Source organism: Anarrhichthys ocellatus, unplaced genomic scaffold (genome assembly GCF_004355925.1).
Source record: "Anarrhichthys ocellatus isolate YVR2014 unplaced genomic scaffold, GSC_Weel_1.0 scaffold30, whole genome shotgun sequence".
NCBI lineage: Eukaryota > Metazoa > Chordata > Actinopteri > Perciformes > Anarhichadidae > Anarrhichthys > Anarrhichthys ocellatus.
Window position 1 is genome coordinate 1926508 of NW_022280060.1, and position 20384 is coordinate 1946891.

The 20384-nt window shown below is 41.4% G+C and overlaps 1 protein-coding gene across 6 annotated transcripts; it reads left to right on the top strand.

The window, feature by feature from the left end:
- The first annotated feature begins 751 nt into the window (after positions 1 to 751).
- Positions 752 to 20377, top strand: zfr2 (zinc finger RNA binding protein 2). Of its 6 annotated transcripts, none has more exons than XM_031863942.1 (19): positions 752 to 874; positions 4298 to 4553; positions 4791 to 4908; positions 5485 to 5706; positions 6815 to 7140; positions 7485 to 7673; positions 7898 to 8135; positions 8926 to 9089; positions 10096 to 10215; positions 10729 to 10892; positions 11218 to 11344; positions 11453 to 11658; positions 12525 to 12693; positions 13988 to 14162; positions 16787 to 16875; positions 17419 to 17514; positions 17930 to 18041; positions 18248 to 18345; positions 18800 to 20377. In XM_031863942.1, exons 1-19 carry the CDS (start codon positions 822 to 824, stop codon positions 18971 to 18973), a joined length of 3096 nt encoding a protein of 1031 aa, XP_031719802.1. In that variant the 5' UTR covers positions 752 to 821; the 3' UTR covers positions 18974 to 20377. The 6 variants fall into 6 exon arrangements, with proteins under 6 accessions (XP_031719802.1, XP_031719807.1, XP_031719805.1 ...); XM_031863947.1 differs by having other exon boundaries at positions 10729 to 10874; XM_031863945.1 differs by having other exon boundaries at positions 5488 to 5706.
- The last annotated feature ends 7 nt before the right edge of the window (positions 20378 to 20384 follow it).

Sequence of the window (20384 nt, forward strand, 5' to 3'; positions counted from 1 at the left end):
GAACATTATGGTTACCAGGCAGTTTAATAAGAATCTGAATCTGATGATATGTTGATTTATTTTTGTCTACAAACTCAGTGCCCGGTAGTTAGGTTTAGATGAGATATATTATTTGTCATTAATGAGTATGTCAGCATGACTGACAGGCACACGCGACATTCAGCAGATACAGCAGAACGAGATGATTCATTGTACGTTACTTCCGTTTTCGCGTAAACCCCGTTTTTTTTAGGGTTAGGGTTTATATAGTCTATGTTTAGGCGACAGTAAAATATGAGTAGCAAGGTATTTTAGCATTGCAGTTTTTATTTTGTAAACCAGGCCTCAAAAATTAACTAGATTCTTTTCTGCATTTGCATTTTTTTAAATTTATTTCCTTCCCAACAGGAGTATATATCAGAGCAAAGAGTAAACATGCTCTTTTATTTTTCCTCTTTTCCCTCTTTCTTTATTTTTTTTGTTCTTTGATCCCTTTCACATACACCTAACTTTCTACTGTTTATTCAAACACAAGCAAAAAAACTATTGTTATTGTTAATTATTGGTGCGCATGCGTGATGTAGTTACGTGGAATCCCAAGAACAAATTGTAAAAATAAATTTATGCCCAAACTGTTAGTGTAAATTAACTGCAATGATACATTTTCTCGCTGAGTTTTCGTTCATATCTCAGATATGTTTTGTTTTTTTTGTCTAACGCAGTTCCGGTGAAGCAGAGCGGCGTTGCCATTGGCTGCAGTAGAGGGGGTGAACTATCTTGACAGATAGTTTCAGGGTTTTTACTGTTGGCTACCAATACTGTACTGTACTGGGGATGCCAAGATGGCTGCAAGCAATTATTTCGGGTTCACACATGCTGCCGGTCCACAATACAGGTAATTCAAGAGATGCAGGTTGATGTCAGTGTGTCTGTTGTGTCACATTTATCAGCCGCCGGTGTATAACGGTCAGTGGTGGGATTGATGAGCTACACAGCTAGCTTCGCTTGACCCGCTAGTTCGGTTAGCTAACGTTAGCTAGCTGAGTTTGCAGGCCAGCTCTTACCGACACGCTGCTTGACTTAAGAGAACCCCAGTACGGTCATCTTTGGGTATTCACGGGTCAACAAATTACCACTTTAAATACTTTGACGTCAGTTATAGCAAGCGTCACGAAACCGGTTTAGGTAATCGCTGTGACGGGGTGATATTTTGGCCCGGTGTTCAGGATTAACAACCTGTACTGAAGGTCCCCCTGTCTCACAAACAGTGTACTTGTACCTGTAATAGTCCGACATGCAGCTACAAAGGAACATTAAAGTAGATTATGTTAAGGTAGATCATGGACACTGGTCACCTGTAAAACTCTTAGTAGCATGGGTTGGTGTTTGGCAACTTTGGTTTGACAGGTACATCGTTTAGCCATCTTGACAGGTAATCGGATATAATTAGCATATCATGTAATTATCATTCACTGCAGCAACGTTTCCTGTTTTGTCTGGTGTTTAGATATTTTTTGACTAGCACTCAACAAACCTGTCAAACAGTAGAAAACTGATGTTTTTACAATACAGAGTGCTGTTGTATTAATTTGTCATGTTTCCCTTAGTTCATTCACCAAAGTCTTAAATTGTGCTAATTCTTGATTGAACATAAAGCCTCACAAAGCAGTAAACATGTCGCTGTGTTGGAGCTGCAGGAAGGTTTTAGTCTTCATGAGATGCACACACCTGGTGCAAGGTTACAGTATCGGGCGATATTATTAAAATCCGCCATCACAATGTGTAATTCGATACTGCAAAATCAATATTTAGTGCAATATTGCCGTAAAGCAGTTTCCCCCCCATTGGTTGCAAAATTCCCATAATAAACTCACAAGTCCAGAGATGTCTCAGGGAAACACTGTCAAAGTGGTCAGTGTCCGTTGTCCTATATGCATAATGTATTTATTACAATTCTGTTTAGGGTTTGCTAAAAGGTTTAGTTGGATTGGAACCATGCACTTCATTCAGCAGCACTCTCTTTCATCACATGTAGAGATATTTCACCAGCATGTCATGAAAAAGGAATTCAGTAAAATGACAACCCTCTGCATGCATGGTGCATTTATGGCCATTAATTAGTTGTCCACTAAAATAATTTGCTGCGTACCATTTCTGAACCATACCACATTCACATTTAATGGAAATATTTGAACATTTAAAGGACTCCTCACACCCCATAAACCCTCCATTCAGTCTTCTACATTTGGGTAAAAGACTATACGCAGTATCAAGACTGGAACATCTCGGCTCGCTTCCACAAGAGCACTTATCCTGAAGCAATCCGCATCCTAAATCCTTCACCGGTTGTATAATGAAGCACATGTACTTTAACATGTCACTTTAAGGGCATGAGCCGTCTGCTGGCACTATTTGTATTTATTGTATGGTTACTGAGTGCTGCAGGGATGGATGTGTTTTTGTAGGACGTTGGCATCGCACTGGTTCCCTCGAGAAAAAGCCGATGGGATTTCTCTGTTGGATTTTGGATTATTGCAGAAAATAAATTCTCTGGCAAACTTATGATACTTGCATGTTATGTTCAGCAGGATAATCTTCACAAATGACCACTTTCATGATTTTTGAAGCGTGAATGCAATCGGCAGAAGTAAAACATCTAATGTTGGGCTATAAACACACTAGACCACGGTAGCATGTGCGTGAGTATACACAACAAGGACTAGATGGCGTTATGATGTTTTGTAGTCTCATTTAGCCACCAAAAAAAAAGAAAACTATTGACTTTGCCACAAAGGAGCCGGAAGTGCAAAAATGCGAACTAATTTTACTCGCCTGTTCTTTCCGTGTGCTGTGTGCGGTTGACAGCAGAAACAGACAGTGAAAATGACCTTTTGACAGCATATTGACATCACACTATCGACATTACTACAGTTTTGATGTCTTTATCTGTAGATGTAGACATGCCCGGACGTCCACCACACTTATTCAGGTGAAGTATCTGATTCACAACATCACATGTAGCACTAGCACAATCCAGTTAGTAGGTTGTGGAAATTCTTTCCCACATTGAGATGATTACATTACATAGAGGAACTATTGAGAGGCTCAATGCACTAGTCAACTTTGGAAAAATGGGTTTTTCCAAACCCCATCTTAGTACTTTCTATTTTTTTGTATTCGAACTCCGTTTCCTGTATAAATTCTAACGTGCAACTGTTTTTAATTTTCCCCCGGGTCCAGTACATTTTTGTAAGATAATACGGTGTTATGATTACTCCCACAGCATGTTGAGTCCATACTCTTTCATGACCTTTTAAGAAGTCATTTAAGTTTAGCTCACTTGTGTTTTGTTCATCTAGACACTGAAAGCTTAATAAAGATGCTGATATCATCAGTTACTGATGCCGTTGCCAGTAACTGCCATCCCCATCCCAAACCAGGCCAACAACGACAACGCTGCTGCAGAGTTCTCTCTGTCAATGCAGGGCTGCTCAGCGAATCATGTAATATTATTAGTGATCACAATTTTGACCTCCGTGATTAATTAATCTGGATTGGATGTTGACGTTTTGCATTTCACTTGTCTCTCTATTTTTCGCTCCTATATTTAGCCGTGTTAGCGGTGTGACCAAGCGGCAAAAATAAAGCCGACGCATTCAATATTTGATATAGTTATACATGGGCATCATTTATATTGGGCTGTTGGTTAGTTAGTGAGTTGGTCTGTCCACCACTTCAGTCCAGACTGAAGTATTTCATCAACTATGTGATGGATTTATATGATATCTTGAATAGATGTTCATGGCGCTCGGATGACGAATCCTCCTGACTTTGTTGATTCCCCGATGTTTCCTCTTGCACCACCATAAGGTTCACATTTGTGGTTTTGCCTCAACAACTATTGGATGGATTCCCCTGAAATATAGTACAGAGCACTGACATTCATGCCTCCTCTGACTTTTTTTTAGCTTGCCAACATTAGCATGTAGCTCAAAGCACCACTCTTCCCTAGTAGAAGACTCTCAATCTTGTTAAAATATCCATACACTTGAACGAAGTTTTGTTAACTAAGAAGTGAGTGTAGTTTAGAAATACTCAAGTGCAGGTAAACTATTACAGAAATGGATTAATTATTATGATAAATGGAGTAAAATGATCCTAATTATCATTCCACTGTCCGTGCTAGCATTTATCAAGGTTACCTATATTGTAAACCAGTCTCACTGTTAAATCAGGCATCAGAAATATCATACCATGATGAAACAGACAGTAAATGCATAAATAGTCTTTAATTTTCCTTCCCTCTCCTCTCCTTCAGTGCCCAGCCTCCCCCGGCCTATTCCCATCCCTCTACAGCCAGTTACAGTGTCCAGCAGGCTCCAGCCGTGGCTCATGCAGTGACTGCATCCTATTCTCCAGCTCCAGTCCAGGCAGCCAGGCCTGTGGTCACTGCCCCTTACCCCGCCTATCAGAGCCACCAGGCTCCTCCTGACTACGCATACAGGCAGCCAGACCCCCCGGCCCCCCCGCAGCCCACCACCACCCCACAGACGTACCAGGTGTACCCGGAAACGGTGAGTCGCTTTCTGCTTTCTTTAATATCTCTTCTCAGTTTCTCATAGCATGATGTAGTCATATTGGATGTAATGTAAATAATTTAGTTTTGGGTCAAATAATGTGATTTTTAGCCACTGGGACAGACAGCAGTGCATGCTCCTTTTGTACCAACTTTCACTGGGATTGTCTTATTTTATTAGTTTTTTAATCTTGTTGCTTTCCAGTTTGATCAAATGCTCTCTTGTAAACATCAGCAGGACAACTACAGCTACGGGCGTCCTGCAGCTGTGACTACCTATGACAATAAACAGTACTACCAGACGAGTATAGCTTCGGCTCAGAGGACGCACACAGATAATTACTACCAGACTGGTGAGTCACTTTATTTTTCTCTGTTTGCAGCTGATGTACCACTGCATATGTGAAGAAAGTTGTATAAACTCTTATACAACCCTGCACAAAATCTGATAAATTGCCTCGAGTGATGTCATTTGAGTCAGCTTTGGTTAAATGATGACAAGTTTAAAATTGAAAAAAATCCAGAGGGGTGGAGTTAGAAAGCAGTGAGCTTACCTAATTGAATACCTAAAAGTTCTATAACTAAAAAATATTGTTGACTGTTGTAAAACGAGTGTTTCACTGACATACACCCCTCAGTCTTGCTGGGGGATTTGTGGGTCATCGGTCCTGGTGTTGTTAATTCTTATTCACTGTTGAAGCTGTGATATGATATACTGTATGTGGAAGGTGTCTGTTGCTCATTAGCTTGTGAAATAAAGATCCTTCCTGTGCTGCCAAAAACTCTGACAGGCAGTCCCAGAGGATAGGATGGATGTCTCAGATTTCTTTTGCTGTGCTCTCTTCTCAGTCTAATACCCTTCCTCTCCACCTCTACTGCCCTTTTCTCCTCTCCCCCCCCCCCACCCCCCCACCCTTTTCCTGTATCAGTAGGAGTAAAGAGCGCTTACAGTCCAGCCCCCACCACTGTGTACAGCCAGCCTCCTCCCCCCCAGAGGCAGGTAACGGCCCTGAAGCCCCTGGCCCCCTCTGTGTCCACCAGCTACAACATCTACCCAGTGTCCACCAGTGTGCAGCAGCCGCCCACACCCATTTCATCCTACACCCTCGGCTCCACCTTCGGCTCCACTGTTGCGGCCACCACCTACTCAGGTAAGATAAGACGAGATATAAGATAAGAAAGAATTGAATTCATCCCGAAGAAATATTTGACCCCAAAATACTTCATATACATAATCAAATAGATATCAGTTTATCGCTGATGTGTATAGCTTAGTGCGTAGCTTTTTATTCATAACGTTGACATTTCAATTCTAAATCCACATTGTGTTCCTTATTTTTGTAATGAAAATAATGAATCAAAGCAGTCCGAATAAGAGACGGTGTGCAGCCACATATGTTAATATATGAAAGTGACAAGAATTTTAAAAGCGGTGTGGCAATCAATGTCCATATTCAAATGCAATGTCTTGGTTCTTTTGTAGAAGAAATGTTTTAAAAGTTGTGAATCGATTCAGAATATTAGAAGACAAGAATCTAGATTCTTACGTGAATTTAATTCTTTCTCAAGTTGCTAATGAGCAGTGCTCAGAACAGAGAGTCTTGGCCTGGATATCAGCTGGCTACACCAGAATCCCACAAATGGAGCCCCTTGCCCCCAGAGGCTTATCCGTAGTCAGACCAATAGACGATGGGTTCAGAGAAGATTGGACTTCTGTTGCTCCTGAAGTCGTGTTATTATGGTAAGAATGGCCTCTGAGCAATGTGGAACAGTGTTACCTTGATGGCTCACATTACCTCAGTCTTTGAAAGAAAGGATTTAGCGGAGGGCTATTCAGTGTGTTGCAATCTGAAAGTGTCACAGGGAAGTTCACCAACTCGTCTAGACGCTTGGTGACGTAGTGACTACTTGCAGTGCAAGTTTGTGAACTACTGTAGCTGGTGTGCTGAGCTATCACTCTGCTGGTTCTTGAGATTGAGTATCTTCTTGAGAGAACAAAGGTGTGAGCTGATTCTGAGAGGCAGCGACAGGAGTATACAAACGTTAGCACCTTGCTAATTCAAGCTTACGTTTCTTATGACACATTTTCACATTTTTTAAGAATGACTTTGGCCGTCTTGGTCCGAATGTTGGTGCAATTGCAGTGCCGGTAATTTCTTGCATGACCGCTGACTAATAACTGACCCATATATTGAATGCTTCTGTTCTCTCTAATAACTCTCTGTCCTCGCTTTCTTCCTCCCGCTCTCTCAACCCCAGGCATTAGCTACTCCAGTTATGACTCAACCGGCTATACCTCCACACCCACCCCCTCCTATTACCAGCCGGCCCAGCAGGCTCTCACCCAGCCGCAGCCTCCACCTCAGCAGCTGCAACAGCCCCAGCCCCCCATCCAGCCACCCCTTAAACAGCTGACGAGCTCCTCCTGGAGCAACTCGGGCAGCAACATGGTGACAGCTCCGACTGTAAACGCCTACAAAAAGCCCACATTTCATCAGAGCAAGCTGCAGAAGCCCAAAGGGCCTCCCAAGCAGCCCCAGCTGCATTACTGTGACATTTGCAAGATCAGCTGTGCAGGCCCTCAGGTAGGAGTTTATAATGAGCTTCATACAAAGCTTTCAACTGAAAAGCTTTATTGTGTTGTGCGTTACTGAGCTTTGAATAAGATATACAAACACAAAGAAATGAGAACAGACACACTACAATATCAACATTTAAGACCAGAGTACATCTTTTAATGTCTATATAAAAACATATAGTTTCATAGCTGGTTAACATCATTAAGTATCAGCAGTTGTCTGATTTGATTGTATTATATTGAGTTTATCTAATCGCAGAATAAAAAACACTGAAAAGTAACAAATATGAGTGTTTCTGTATATGTATTTGGAAGCTACATCTTGCTAACTGGTTTGATTTGCTGCACCAGACGTACCGGGAGCACCTCGAGGGCCAGAAGCATAAGAAAAAGGAGGCAGCCCTGAAATCTGGGGGGCAGACTGGGGCCAGCAACGGGCCCAGGGGGGTCCAGACCCAGTTACGCTGTGAGCTGTGTGACGTCTCCTGCACCGGAGTGGATGCCTACGCCGCACATATCCGTGGGGCCAAACACCAGAAGGTTAGCACGGCTGTGATCATTTCTCTTAAATATCGGCCTCTGTAGTAGATATTGACGTAACATGCTTTCTTTATTGAACATGACTGTGGTGAACTCATGTGATGGTCCAATCTCAGCTGCCAAGTCTTGGAACAAAACCTGCCTTAAGGATTTGGGATGGGATTTAGTATCAGGAGGTCTAAATGGTTGTATCTTCCTCTGTTCCCTTTGTCAACCTTGGAAAGGTGGTGAAACTTCACACCAAGTTGGGTAAACCTATACCTTCCACTGAGCCAGTGTTGGTGAATTCGGCTCCAGTTGTCACAACATCGACAGCTGGGAAACCTTCGGTCTCTACATCCACTCCTGCTTCTGTCTCAACCACTTCAACTGCGACTGTGACGCCCAAACAGGCGGCTGTAAACGTCAATGCCAAACCAGCACAAGCCAAGAAACCAGCTCCTTCCAAAATAACTGTCATTTGTAAGTTTGCTAATTTGTTACGTTGATTATTGGAGATGTTTCTCTCCCCCATACGACCCATTTATTAATGAATAACTGCCAAACGGAGCTTAATATCTACCTCCATAATATTCATTTTCAGACAGTTTGAAGACATTCTGGTTGTACACACCACAAGTGACATAAATAGTTGTCAAGAAAGGATGGGTGTGAGTGTCAGTTTTGGAAAGGTGTCGGGGTGTGTCCCAACCTACTTGACCATCTGACGGTGCATACTGACTCCTTTAGTCTTAAACTAGTGGCATGAAGGTCTGAACAGGATTATTTAGCCCCTCCTCATCCTTGCATAAACAAAATCCTGAAGTTCAAAAGCAATGTGCACCTGCAAAATAAGAGTCCGTGCTGAGTCAGTGTCTTTTCCTCTCAACAAATGGACATTTGATTTAAACTACAACATTTTGCTTGCTGTGTTGTTAAATAAGTGTTTATTTTGAATGTTTAATCTTCAGTTTTACCAACTAAGCATATGACTCGGGCAAACTTCATATCATTCTGCTCTAAGGACATAGTGAATCCTTATTGGTGTCAAAGCAAGGTCAAATTTAATTAACAGAATGAACTGTTTCGCAACAATTTAAACAAATCAAATGACTTACAAATACTGTTACATAAATGCTTCTCAAGATGGAATCTTGAATGGTCGTCTATCATTGGTTATTTACTAACCTCTGGATTAGAATAGAAATTGGAGACTATAAATACCGTTCCTTAAATGAACTCACTAACTTGTAATATTTGACCTGCTGCATAGCCAATAAGCCGGTCAGCGCTCCAGCAGTGACGGCGGCGGTGGTTGTTGCCAAAGCGGAGGAGCCCATGCAACAGAGAATGGAGCCTGAGAGTGACGATGAGGACTGTGACAGAGCTGGAGGCCAGGGAGACATCCAGCCAGTGGGACACGACTATGTAGAGGAGGTCAGCAGGAAACAAGAAGCCTGTCGGAGGGATATATGTTGGTTTATATGCAAATTGAAAAACAGTTACCGTATTTTCCGCACTATAAGGCGCACTGGATTATAAGGCGCACCTTCAATGAATGGCCTATTTTAGAACTGTTTTTATATATAGGGCGCACCGGATTATAAGGCGCATAGAACAGAAGCTACTACAGTCAAACGTTTGACAGGGGTTGCGTTATGCATCCACTAGATGGAGCTGTGCTAAAGGGAATGTCAACAAAACAGTCAGATAAGTCCTTCAGTCAAACTTTATTGATTTTTGATTTCATTCACAATACGGTAACTTAAACATAGAGGGGAACTTTTCCCTGATTCAGTAAACACGTAAAAGAAACAGTCTGATACCACTAAATCAAACGTTAGTGCATTCACAATATAGTAACTCTCGAAATTGTTCAAGTTTGAACTCGGCGTCGTAAGCGTGTCTCTTGAAAGGTGCCATTTTGGGGTCTTTATACACACAAGTGGTGTTGGACTAGGAGTAAGCACAGTACCGGTGTTTACCGCTATTACTTCGGCGACGCCCCTGACTACGGTAGCCGTAATGCTGCAAGCGGTGCGGCTTTGTAGTTTACCAGTCGTACTGAAACATTTTGACAGAGCGCCGTGTACAACCAGTATAGATCAACCAATTAACCAATTGATCCATATATAAGGCGCTCCGGATTACAAGGCGCACTGTCGTTTTTTGAGAAAATTAAAGGCTTTTAAGTGCGCCTTATAGTGCGGAAAATACGGTATAAAGTAAAAAAGGGTTTCATTTTTTATATACTTTGATCTCAATTTTCACAGTAGTCTACAACATGTGAGTTAGAGATAGTTAGATTATTTTAATAAGAGTTTGTCGTACTTCTACATCAAATGTTTTGTGTCATTTTCTTATGATGACAGTAAAAGATCATGTATATAGGGTTCGTTGTCCTGCATGACATGTGTTTACCTGAACTATCCGTCTGTTTCAGGTCCGCAACGATGACGGAAAAGTGATTCGATTCCACTGTAAACTGTGTGAGTGCAGTTTCAACGACCCTAATGCTAAAGACATGCACCTGAAAGGCAGAAGGCACAGACTCCAGTACAAGGTAAGAACGTTTGAGCATCTATGAGTCGAAGACTGGTTGTACAGAGAGACATACTCAACAGGGCTGAGACGCATACTTTCAAAGGTTTCTGGTGTTTTAAATTACATGAACTGTCAAGCAGGGTTCTGTTCACAGCAGATGATTTTCCAAAACAGTCCAATCTCTTTCCTCCTTTCTTCTTTTGGTTGAACGGCAACAAAACCTGTATTATGTGATTGGCTGTATTGATGCAGAAAATGAGCAACTAAAAATATGGAGCTGTTTTTCTATGAGTGGGTCCACATTTTGTTGCACACATGAGACACAGTTCCACCAATGGTGTCACACTATTAAGACGCCAAGACTTGATCTTGTCTCTTAGGTTGCTTTTTTTTAAAGAAAAAGAAAAGATCTTCGGGGTAAAAATGCCAGCTTGGCTGGAAGCCCAGATTATTTTACATTGAATCTGCACTAATCTTCAGGATCCCGTGTGTTACATTACATTTAAAAAATGTTCTGATCTTCTCTCTGTAGAAGAAAGTCAACCCGGAGCTTCCTGTGGAGATCAAGCCCAGTAACCGGGCCAGGAAGCTGCAGGAGAGCAAGCTGAAGAAGCAGAAGCAGAAGGCGGTGCTGAAGAGACAGAGAGACGATGAGCAGCGCTGGCACATGGAGATGAGGTCAGACTCGTGGCCAAAGTTAGTAACCTAAACTTCTTCCACCTTTGACGTTACATTTGAAGTGTAATTCAGAAAATTGACATACCAGTCCTATGCTTTAATTGTTGTTACAAGAGGAAATGCTTGTTTTGTAACCTTGGATTATCTTCAACGAACACAATGTTTTTGAGAAGAAACCTCTGTATAGTAATGTCTTATATGATCAACTGTAGTTCAGAGTTAATGTTTAGCTAAAGTGCTTTCTTATGGACTAGTCCGTACCATTAATGGCAGCCATAACAATCCCCTGTTGGAATAAATGACTTTTAATGAATGAGATTAAAAACGTTCCCTTCTCCTGCAGACGATATGAGGAGGACATGTACTGGAGGAGGATGGAGGAGGAGCAGATGTACTGGGGGGAGCAAAGACGCAGGCTGGCTCCTCCGCCCCTGATGAGCCGCCCTGGTATGCCAGTACCACCTCTACTGGTGAGCAGCGCAATCGCAGTCATTTTCTTTGTTTTGTGTTGTATAACAAAACATTCACTCAAACTTAATTCCAAGTGTGATCTCTCTTATTTCCTCCCCCCTCATAAGACGTGTGTGCGTCGGCCAGACTCCCCCGATGACCGTCACATCATGGCTAAACACTCGACCATCTACCCAGTAGAGGACGAGCTGCAGGCTGTTCAGAGGATTGTCTCCCACTCTGAGAGAGCCCTGAAACTGGTGTCGGACTCCCTGCTGGAGAAGGAGGCACCAGCTGTAGATACCGCTGCTATTGAAGGAGAAGATGAAAAAGGGTAAAAAGTTATCTCTGGCAGATAATGCACATTTATCTTTTGGCATATTGGTATAAACGAGGATTAAGGTACCTAAGCGAACTGTTTTCAACCACTGGGCCGGGGCCTACTGGTGGACATCAGAGCTCAGGTACTGCTCTATATTAGATTACATTTAACAAATGTTTTTTTTGGTAATTTACAAAGCTAGTTATTTTTACATCTTAATGATCTTAGGAATTCATATAAAGAAAAAACAAAGTTATTTAAACAAAGCATCATTTCATGAATAGTTATGTTTAAATGCATCACCACGTCAATCACAATACATCATCAGTTACAGACAAACCTGTTCTGCCACCGTTAGCTCCAACAGGAAAAGCTCCAAATATGTGAGGAGAGGAAATATGACCCTGAATACATAACATTTGGCAGGCAGTGATAGGCGAGGGAAAGCAGAATGTTTATTTTGGTCATTACAGCTGATGGTGACATCACATATTTACAGCCCAATTTATTTTTCTCACTTTTTTTACTTTTACACTATTTTTTTCCAATATATTCTGGAAGGTGGTCCTTTTGAAATTTCTTTTAACAAGTTATAAAAGGTTGAGAGTCCCTGGTTCAAGCCAAGAGTGTCTTACCTTTGCTTGTGGTTTTAATGTAGGTTTTTGTCATGTGGATAATGGAACATGTATTCATGAATTATAAGTTTACAACCTTATTAATGAAACACAAATCATATTTCAGGTATGAACACATACATTAGAGCTACAGGTGTAGCATCGTTAAATAAAACGTCCATTATGACCCGAGTCTCTTATTTGTGAGCCGTCAAGTTGCCACAAAAGAAACCACTTCGGCTGAACTGTTTGTTCTCTTGACAGTACTGAGAACTCGGGACGGCTGCTAAAAGGCGTGATGAGGGTGGGTATCCTGGCCAAAGGCCTGCTGCTTCGTGGAGACAGAAATGTCGAGCTCATCCTGCTGACTGCTAAGAAACCCACCATCACTTTACTGAAGAATATCGCCAAGCATTTGCCCAAAGAACTGGAGGTAAGAAAATGTCACCGGTTACTTTAGGACATCGGTTGAGGTTGAGGGAGGGAAGAATTGTGGTAAACTTGGAGTTCACAACACTGACAATCTTACGTTTTAAGTTTTGTACCAAATTATTTAAGGATTCCGTGACATACAGTCCACCAGAGGTGTGTGGGATCATACAGATGTGACTGTAAATCCTGACAAAAATGGCAGGAAAAAAATCTTCCTTTGCCAGTTTTATCAGTAGTTTGTTAAAAAATGATGTCAGATGCAGTAGATTTTTAAAAAGAGGAAATTGTCATCCACTGCCTCATGACTTGTCATGAGAAGTGGCTGCTGAGGGACTGAAAGGTTTACTTTTTATGTACCGTAGAATAGGAACAAGAAGTTCTCACTCTATTTATAAAAAACAAAACAAGCGAAACATCGTGATGTAGTATTTGTAATACTCCCACATGTTCGGCAGCCAAAATCCCAACCCACAAAGAAATTCCACTGCTAAATCACTTCATCCTAGACTGGTTTCTCTCATGCGCTCGAGCAGCTTATTGATCATTGGTGAACATGGGCCGCTGTCCTCCGCAGCCAGAAACAACACAGCAGTTTGTCCTCCACTCATGCATTAATGACTATGATTAACATCAGTAGAGTTGACTCTCTGCCGATATACAGTACACGTTTTGGTGGTTCAGAACTGTCACTTAGTAAAGTTAATTGTGTTAATCGATTAAGTCTCTTTCTTTTTGTTATTAGAGGAATTCCTGGCTGTTTGTTCTACATCTACTGTGTGGCTTCTAGCTTTGCGAGAGATGTTTCCATGCACACAAATGATTGAACTGCTTCCAGCCTGAAGAGAAAAACTTTAATTTACCGGCCATTTAAGCTCCACAAGACAGAGGACTGGCGCCAAATACAAGGTTGCAATGTGTTGTAATTCCACACTGTTCCTCCCTCCTGCTTTAGCTGTAATGAGTGTTTCATTAAAGGTGCTTTTGACTGATCTTTAGATTCACTGCCTGGTTATGACACCTGAATCCTACAGAGTGAGATGGGGCTTTTCTTCTTAAACTGCCCCGTTGCTTTACTAAATATTACGATTTAAGGAAATGTTGAGAAATATATTTGTGATAATATCACAGACCCTGTTTTAAATAAGGGAACTACCTTGAGAAAAAAAACAATTGCACAACCCGGGGTTAAAAATATAACCGCATTGCCCTGTAACCTCCCCAATCAAGGCTATTCTCTGCCCCTACACCCCTCCTCCTCTGTAGTGAGTAATCCCAAGTGTCCTTTTAACCGGCAGACATTTTCTGAAGATCAGTATGAGGTGCAGGCTCACCCCGAGGAGGCCAACATCGTGATATTTTCAAGCAAGGAGCCCAAAATGCAGGTGACCATTTCTCTCACCTCGCCGCTGATGAGGGAGGACCCTGCTACTGAGAAGGACAAGCAGGCAGGAGGAAAAGCGGCTGAGAAAGGTTAGAGAAGCCAAAGCTTTCAGTACCACGACCAAATGTAAGCGATGTGTGTAATACACTTATATATATATATATATATTAAGATACCCCTCGTTCCACCCTTCCACCCATTAGTAGCCTAAATGTTTAGGCTGAAAAGCTCCTAAATTACATAAAATGAGAAGTGGGACTTTTAACCAAGCCCACGTAGAAGTTGTTTTCTCTTTAACCCCTAAAATAAGAATTAACTTGCACATTCATTTGCCCCTTTTTTTTCCCCCCCCCCCCCCCCCCCACATTTTTTGCAGTTTACACTAGTCCCCAATTTCTTTATTTCTTTTCCACAACATGGGAATCAAAAGCCGGGCTCTCCGACCTTTCTGTGCCACTAGGGTGTGTGTTTATCTTGTGAACACATGCTCAGATGAGACCTTTGGGACACTATAACGAGAGACTGAAGGTGATGATCAGTGTTCAGATAATGCCGAGGGATGAGAAATGCTTCAAATAGTGATACTTTTCACAAATATCCTTATTTCTTAAACTTGATAATCGTTGTGCTTCTTGCTGCATTTTGGTCACGATACCTGTCAGGGGATTTTGAGGTCCAGCGACTTCCCATCCCCTCGTCTCTCATCCCTGTATCATGCTGTAGCATTATCAGTGACGAGGTGTTGGAGTGTCACTTTATCGCTTCACAGTGATCAGTAAATCCATTGTCATTGCCCCCCCCCCCCCTCATTCAACAGTAACGGTAATAAGATCATTGTGTTGCAAACACTCCTCCGCCTGTGCCAATAACTGTCAGTATTTTAACGTGTTTTCTTTTCCCCCATTTGGAAAACATGGTAGAAATGTTTTCTGTGGCCTGTTGTGTTTTATTTTTTTAAATTTTGTTTGGGTTTGTTGATCAGTGCCCCTACTGCTGTATCAGCAGACCTAGGCAAGCCAATGGCTGATCTGAAGACCACACTTGTTCACATACCACTAAGAATAGAAACATTAAAGGAACCAGGTCGCCCGTGTTCATTAAGCTTCGTAGAGGAGGAAACCCCCTCTTGTTCGCGATCATCAGAGGGGCTCAGCGGCTGCTAAATCCAACTCCCCTCTCGTAGAGGCATGATAAATATGGGTCTTTAATTCTAAGTGGTATGGAAGTGTAGACTTCAAAAAAGTGGCTTTGTTTTTGTTATGCATTTTCCCTGTAAGGAAGCTAATGACCTCTGTTGTTGCTACAGTTCTAGTGAACATAGCAGTGTGGAAAGCCCCAAGGCTGCTCTTGTGAAATGTTACTTCGTCACAGTCGTCAGTAACCAAGTTGAATGTTGTGGACAAACCTGTCATTTTAAATATACTTTAGAATTTCCTCAACATCGAAATCCAACACACACCTGTACTACTCATGAAGTTATTCTTGGGCTTTGTCATATAGACATCACCTTTAATTGGTTTGTTTTTTTTATGTTGGTATTGTCTTCAAAATGTGGAGGCATGAAGGACAAAGTATTCTTCCGACTTTATCTGCTTAAGAAGTTTCCTTTTTAAACATAGTTGCAGAGGAGTAATGGGAAAAGTTGCTGTCAATGCAAAGTAGGGCCAATTAAAAACATTTGATGTAGAAGGAGAGCTTTTCAAAGGGATGAAGTCCATGTTTCATGATCAAAGCTGTAGAAAATATATTTTTGGATGTCACGCCTTTGAACTGTTTCAATCAAAAAAGAGGAAATCCACAACTCAAGAGTTTGTTTATTAAGAGAAAATTCTACAATGTGGACATCTTAAAAATTCTACCTTATATCCAAGAATTACTCATTTCCTTCATAAAAGACAAATTAGATTTTTTTTGTCAAAAAAAAAGTGGGGAGAAATGTCAGAATTCGGACTCAATGATCAGTTCCTGAACTGAAGAAAGGTCAAAAGATATTTTCGAGATCTTGAGAGTGATAAGACTCCTTTGAAGTGAGTGGGAAATATATGTGAGTAAGACTGAAACAGGCTGATGGTCATATGATAAAACGGTCTTAATGCGTCTTTCTTACGAAGATATTTTTGACTTGTCATAGCAGGAAAACGATTAACGATCACTTCCTTATACGTGTCCAGTGAAGCAGCATGCTCAGTGTCACAGTCCTGGCACAGACGCACCTAGACATTAACAAGGTTATCAGTTATGCCCATGTTTGACAAGTCAAAATGTCTTTCTAGGAGAAAGATGCAGACGATAATGGGGCACTTGTCTGGTTTAGTCATCTTAAACTAAGTATTATAAACTCCACCGTTCTTCTCTCTGAATGCCTTGGATTTCCTTATTTTTTGCATGCCTCTCTGTAACTTTCGAACCCTAGAATATATCTGCAAAACACAAACACTTCAGACTTCCTTCTTTTTGATTTGATGACCGATAGCTTTCATTTTTTCTCATGTCTTCCCCTCATCATTTTTTTTTTTTTCCACAAAACAAACTGAAACAAACTTGTATTTAAGGACTCAAGGAAATGTCCGGACACATGAACGTCCAGCGTTTTTATAATCTCATCCCAGATCGGCGACTACATCAACACTTGCTATGTATTGCATAGTCATCATTTGGGGTTTTGCATTAGTTTGACTGTAAGTCATGAGCCAGTGCATGCTATCTTCACCAGGTGTGGCTGAAAAGGAGCCTACTGATCTTCTGAACAAGAGCAAATGTTTGGAGTACCTGGCTGCTCTCCGTCACGCCAAATGGTTTCAGGTAAGCGCATCACCAGCATGTCAAAATGTCCTCAAAAGGTCTAATTTGTGATGAGATATTTATGATATATATAATGTGTTGTATTGCAGAAGTGGACGAGTGGGGGAAACTTGATATTTTTAAGGCTAAAAACAGACTGGGATTTTGTGTTAAAGCAATACCAATGAGGATGTCTTTTGTAAGCAGACATTACTCAGAATATTCTTTCTTCTCCGTGGCTTTACAGAAGAAAAGTCTCGCTGTTTTACTAATGTGGCGTTCAAGATTATTTATATTTCGTTATCTGATCAGTCCAAACATAATGACAACAAAATTCTTGCTAGGACCGATTCAAGTTGTGATAAAGAGCATGTACGGCCATCTTGTTCTCAATCATTAAGTTTTCTTTATAGTTTTGTGTACAATCATAAATGATTTTGCCTTTTTTGTTATTAAAATACACACATTTAAAGTCACCAGTTGGATATTATAGGGACATTGTCAGAGGTCCAGTCTATCTAAAAATAAATGCCCCTTTCTTGTTAATTCATGTTTTTTCTGAAGGCTCGTGCCAACGGCCTGCAGTCCTGTGTGATCATCATTCGGCTGCTGAGAGATTTATGTCAGCGGGTTCCCACCTGGGGAAAGATGCCCGGCTGGGTAAGAAGCTTCCACTCTCTGTTGTGTTTTAATAAAAAATGTTTAGTGCAGTAGGAACCTTCTCCTAGTGCGGTTTTATAATATAATGTGTCATTTCTGCAAGCATGTGCACTGTTGTTCGCTTGATTAGGGTTTTCCGTCCTCTTCTTTTGTATGTCTGTCTCGTCTGATGTTGTCGATGAGAGAATAATAACATAAAAAGTAAATTCACAAACATTCACAGCGCTATCAGTGCTGAATCCATGCTGTATTAGCATCTTGTGTGAGGAGATTACCCACCAAATGTCTTGAGCAGGTGTTTTAATGCAGATTTAAGACCGGTAGAGGAGTACCTATAAGGGTACTTCAATCAGCCGTCTGCAGTGTCTTCTTCCATTCAGTGTGTCTGCTTCCCTCCATGCATTCCTCTATTCAGGCGATGGAGCTGTTGGTGGAGAAAGTGATCAGCAGTGCTGCAGGCCCGCTCAGCCCAGGAGAGGCCATGCGCAGAGTCCTGGAGTGCATCTCCACAGGCATCCTGCTACCAGGTCAGACAAATGTTAATGTGATGTGAATAGGTCGATTCTTTCACAGGATACAGAACTTTTATCACTTTTTATACCGGGGACATTTTCATCGTCTATTGTGCAACGAAATCAGCTCGTGTCAAACTTTAACCATTTAAAGGAGAATAATTCTGATTCAGTAACTTATATTATATTATTTACATGTTAAACTTATTCCCCTTGTTCAGATGGACCAGGTTTGATGGACCCTTGTGAGAAAGACACTACGGATGCTTTGGAAAGCATGATGCTTCAAGCCAGAGAGGACATAACTGCCAGCGCACAGGTACTGAAAAGCCTGGATTGGCTGGGAGGCTTCACTTTTGATAATGATGCTTAAACGGGACACATTAGTTTGTTTTAGATGTTTGTTTTCAGCACAGCAGCAGTGTGAGGTTCAGATAAAGACCTCGTGAGAGGGTTATTTGTGTTACCGCTAACGGAACCACGCACATTTACCGTGTTTGATTTTTGTTGACATGGAAATCAACTAATGGTCGGAGGAATGAGAGGACTTTTAAAATAACGTTATCCACAGTGAACCTGGTAGTCTGTGTCTGAGGGACATCTGCTGCAGGGGAAAGGAGAGAGGACCACAAACTTTGCTGCACGTCATACCCTCTCCTCTTGTTTCCTCTGTGCCATTAACTGTCAAATAAAATGCCAATACAATCATCTACAAACAAATAACTACAACTCTACAAACCTACATGTCCCTTTCCTGTTTTCTCTGGTTCCAGCATGCTCTGCGGCTGCTGGCTTTCCGTCAGATCCACAAGGTTCTGGGTATGGACTCACTGCCGGCGTCCAAGGCCAGCGCTCGCAACCGCAAACGTAGACGGGACGGCAGCGACACGGGCGACGGGGAGGGGGAGGGCAAAAAAGACAAGAAGGAAGAAGCAGAGAGCGCTTGACCTCTGCCTCCAGAGCAGGAGGCGTATGCTAGTTTTAGAGACTGGTAGAATGTCACAACTTTCAACTTTTCTTATCTTGAAAACAATCTTAACACGCAGCTACACACATAGGAATATAACTGACTGTACATGTTACATGTCTACCCTTGAATTAAGAGGAGTAAAGTGTGGGGAGGAGACTGACGCTTGAGAATCTGTACTAGAAATCCTTCTCTCGTATAGTCATTTCCCACAGATTTAGTGTCTTTTAAAGTGTGCAGAGAAAATTGACAAAGTAAAAAAAAAAAAAAAAATACATGAAAGTGACTGACTATAATTGCACACTAACTACTGACCCTCCTTCCTGTTTATTCATAATAGTTAAACCACTACCGTCAAGTACAGTTATATTGTTTTCTACTATGTTAAATCATCAGCACCTTAAGCTGTATTTTCAGCAGAGTCTGAACTCACACGCTTGAGTCAGGACTCTCTGAACTAACGTCGGTGCATGACATTTGTAAACTTGTTTTTTTCAGTCTGTGTTAAACAAAGACAAGAGGAGGGTTCAAGTTTAGAAGCTTTGAAAGTGTGGGAAAGGTCCCAGAGGACTGACTGTGTTTGAGATCTACGTAAATACAGTACCGTGATGTTCATTGTGCCGAAGAGGACACCGTAGTAAAATCGTGTGCCGCTGTTGAGCTCACCTCTACAGTCGAGTTGAAAGGCGACACTAAAAATGACTTCGCTTTGAAAATACGTCATTAAGGCTTTTACAAGAAACGTACAAGAACATGGAAGTTCTGCTTTTTGTGTTTTTTCTATGGCGGTCACACTGGAGAGTCAATCTGTCTGAGCAGAGAGAGAAGTGTTGTGTTGGACAGTCTGTAGCATGCTGAGGGAATGAAGCACTTAAGAAATTACAATGTTACTGAATGCAGCCATAATTTTATCATTTGAATAATATGCCTAGTAATCGTTTTTCTTCCAGAGTACGGTTAGCAGAAGAGAGAAGCTTTATTCTGAGAAAGGAGACTGAATATCTACTATAATGATCAAGTAGTCTTTTCACTTTCTTCCTTGTGCCTGCATCATGTTGTGTATTTACAGAGGAAGGGGAACATTTATGAGTTGTTTTTTGTCAGGTTGATATTGTAATGATATAATTTCACAAAGATGTGGGACAGGGAAGGGACAGTTGTACAACTCTTTGGCTTAAAAGTTGATGTGAGAGAGAATTAATGTGCGGTTTTTAGTTTGATTTTCATTCATCAAGAGCATCACATAAGTATCGCTTATTTTATTTCTAAAGGAAATTCTATTTTGTGTTTAAATGGAAAGTGTGAACGTTGCTGTCCTTTATTATTTGAATGTCTTTGTAGTGTTGCCTAACATTAAGGGGAGATATTAAAACACTTTTAAGCCATTTTGT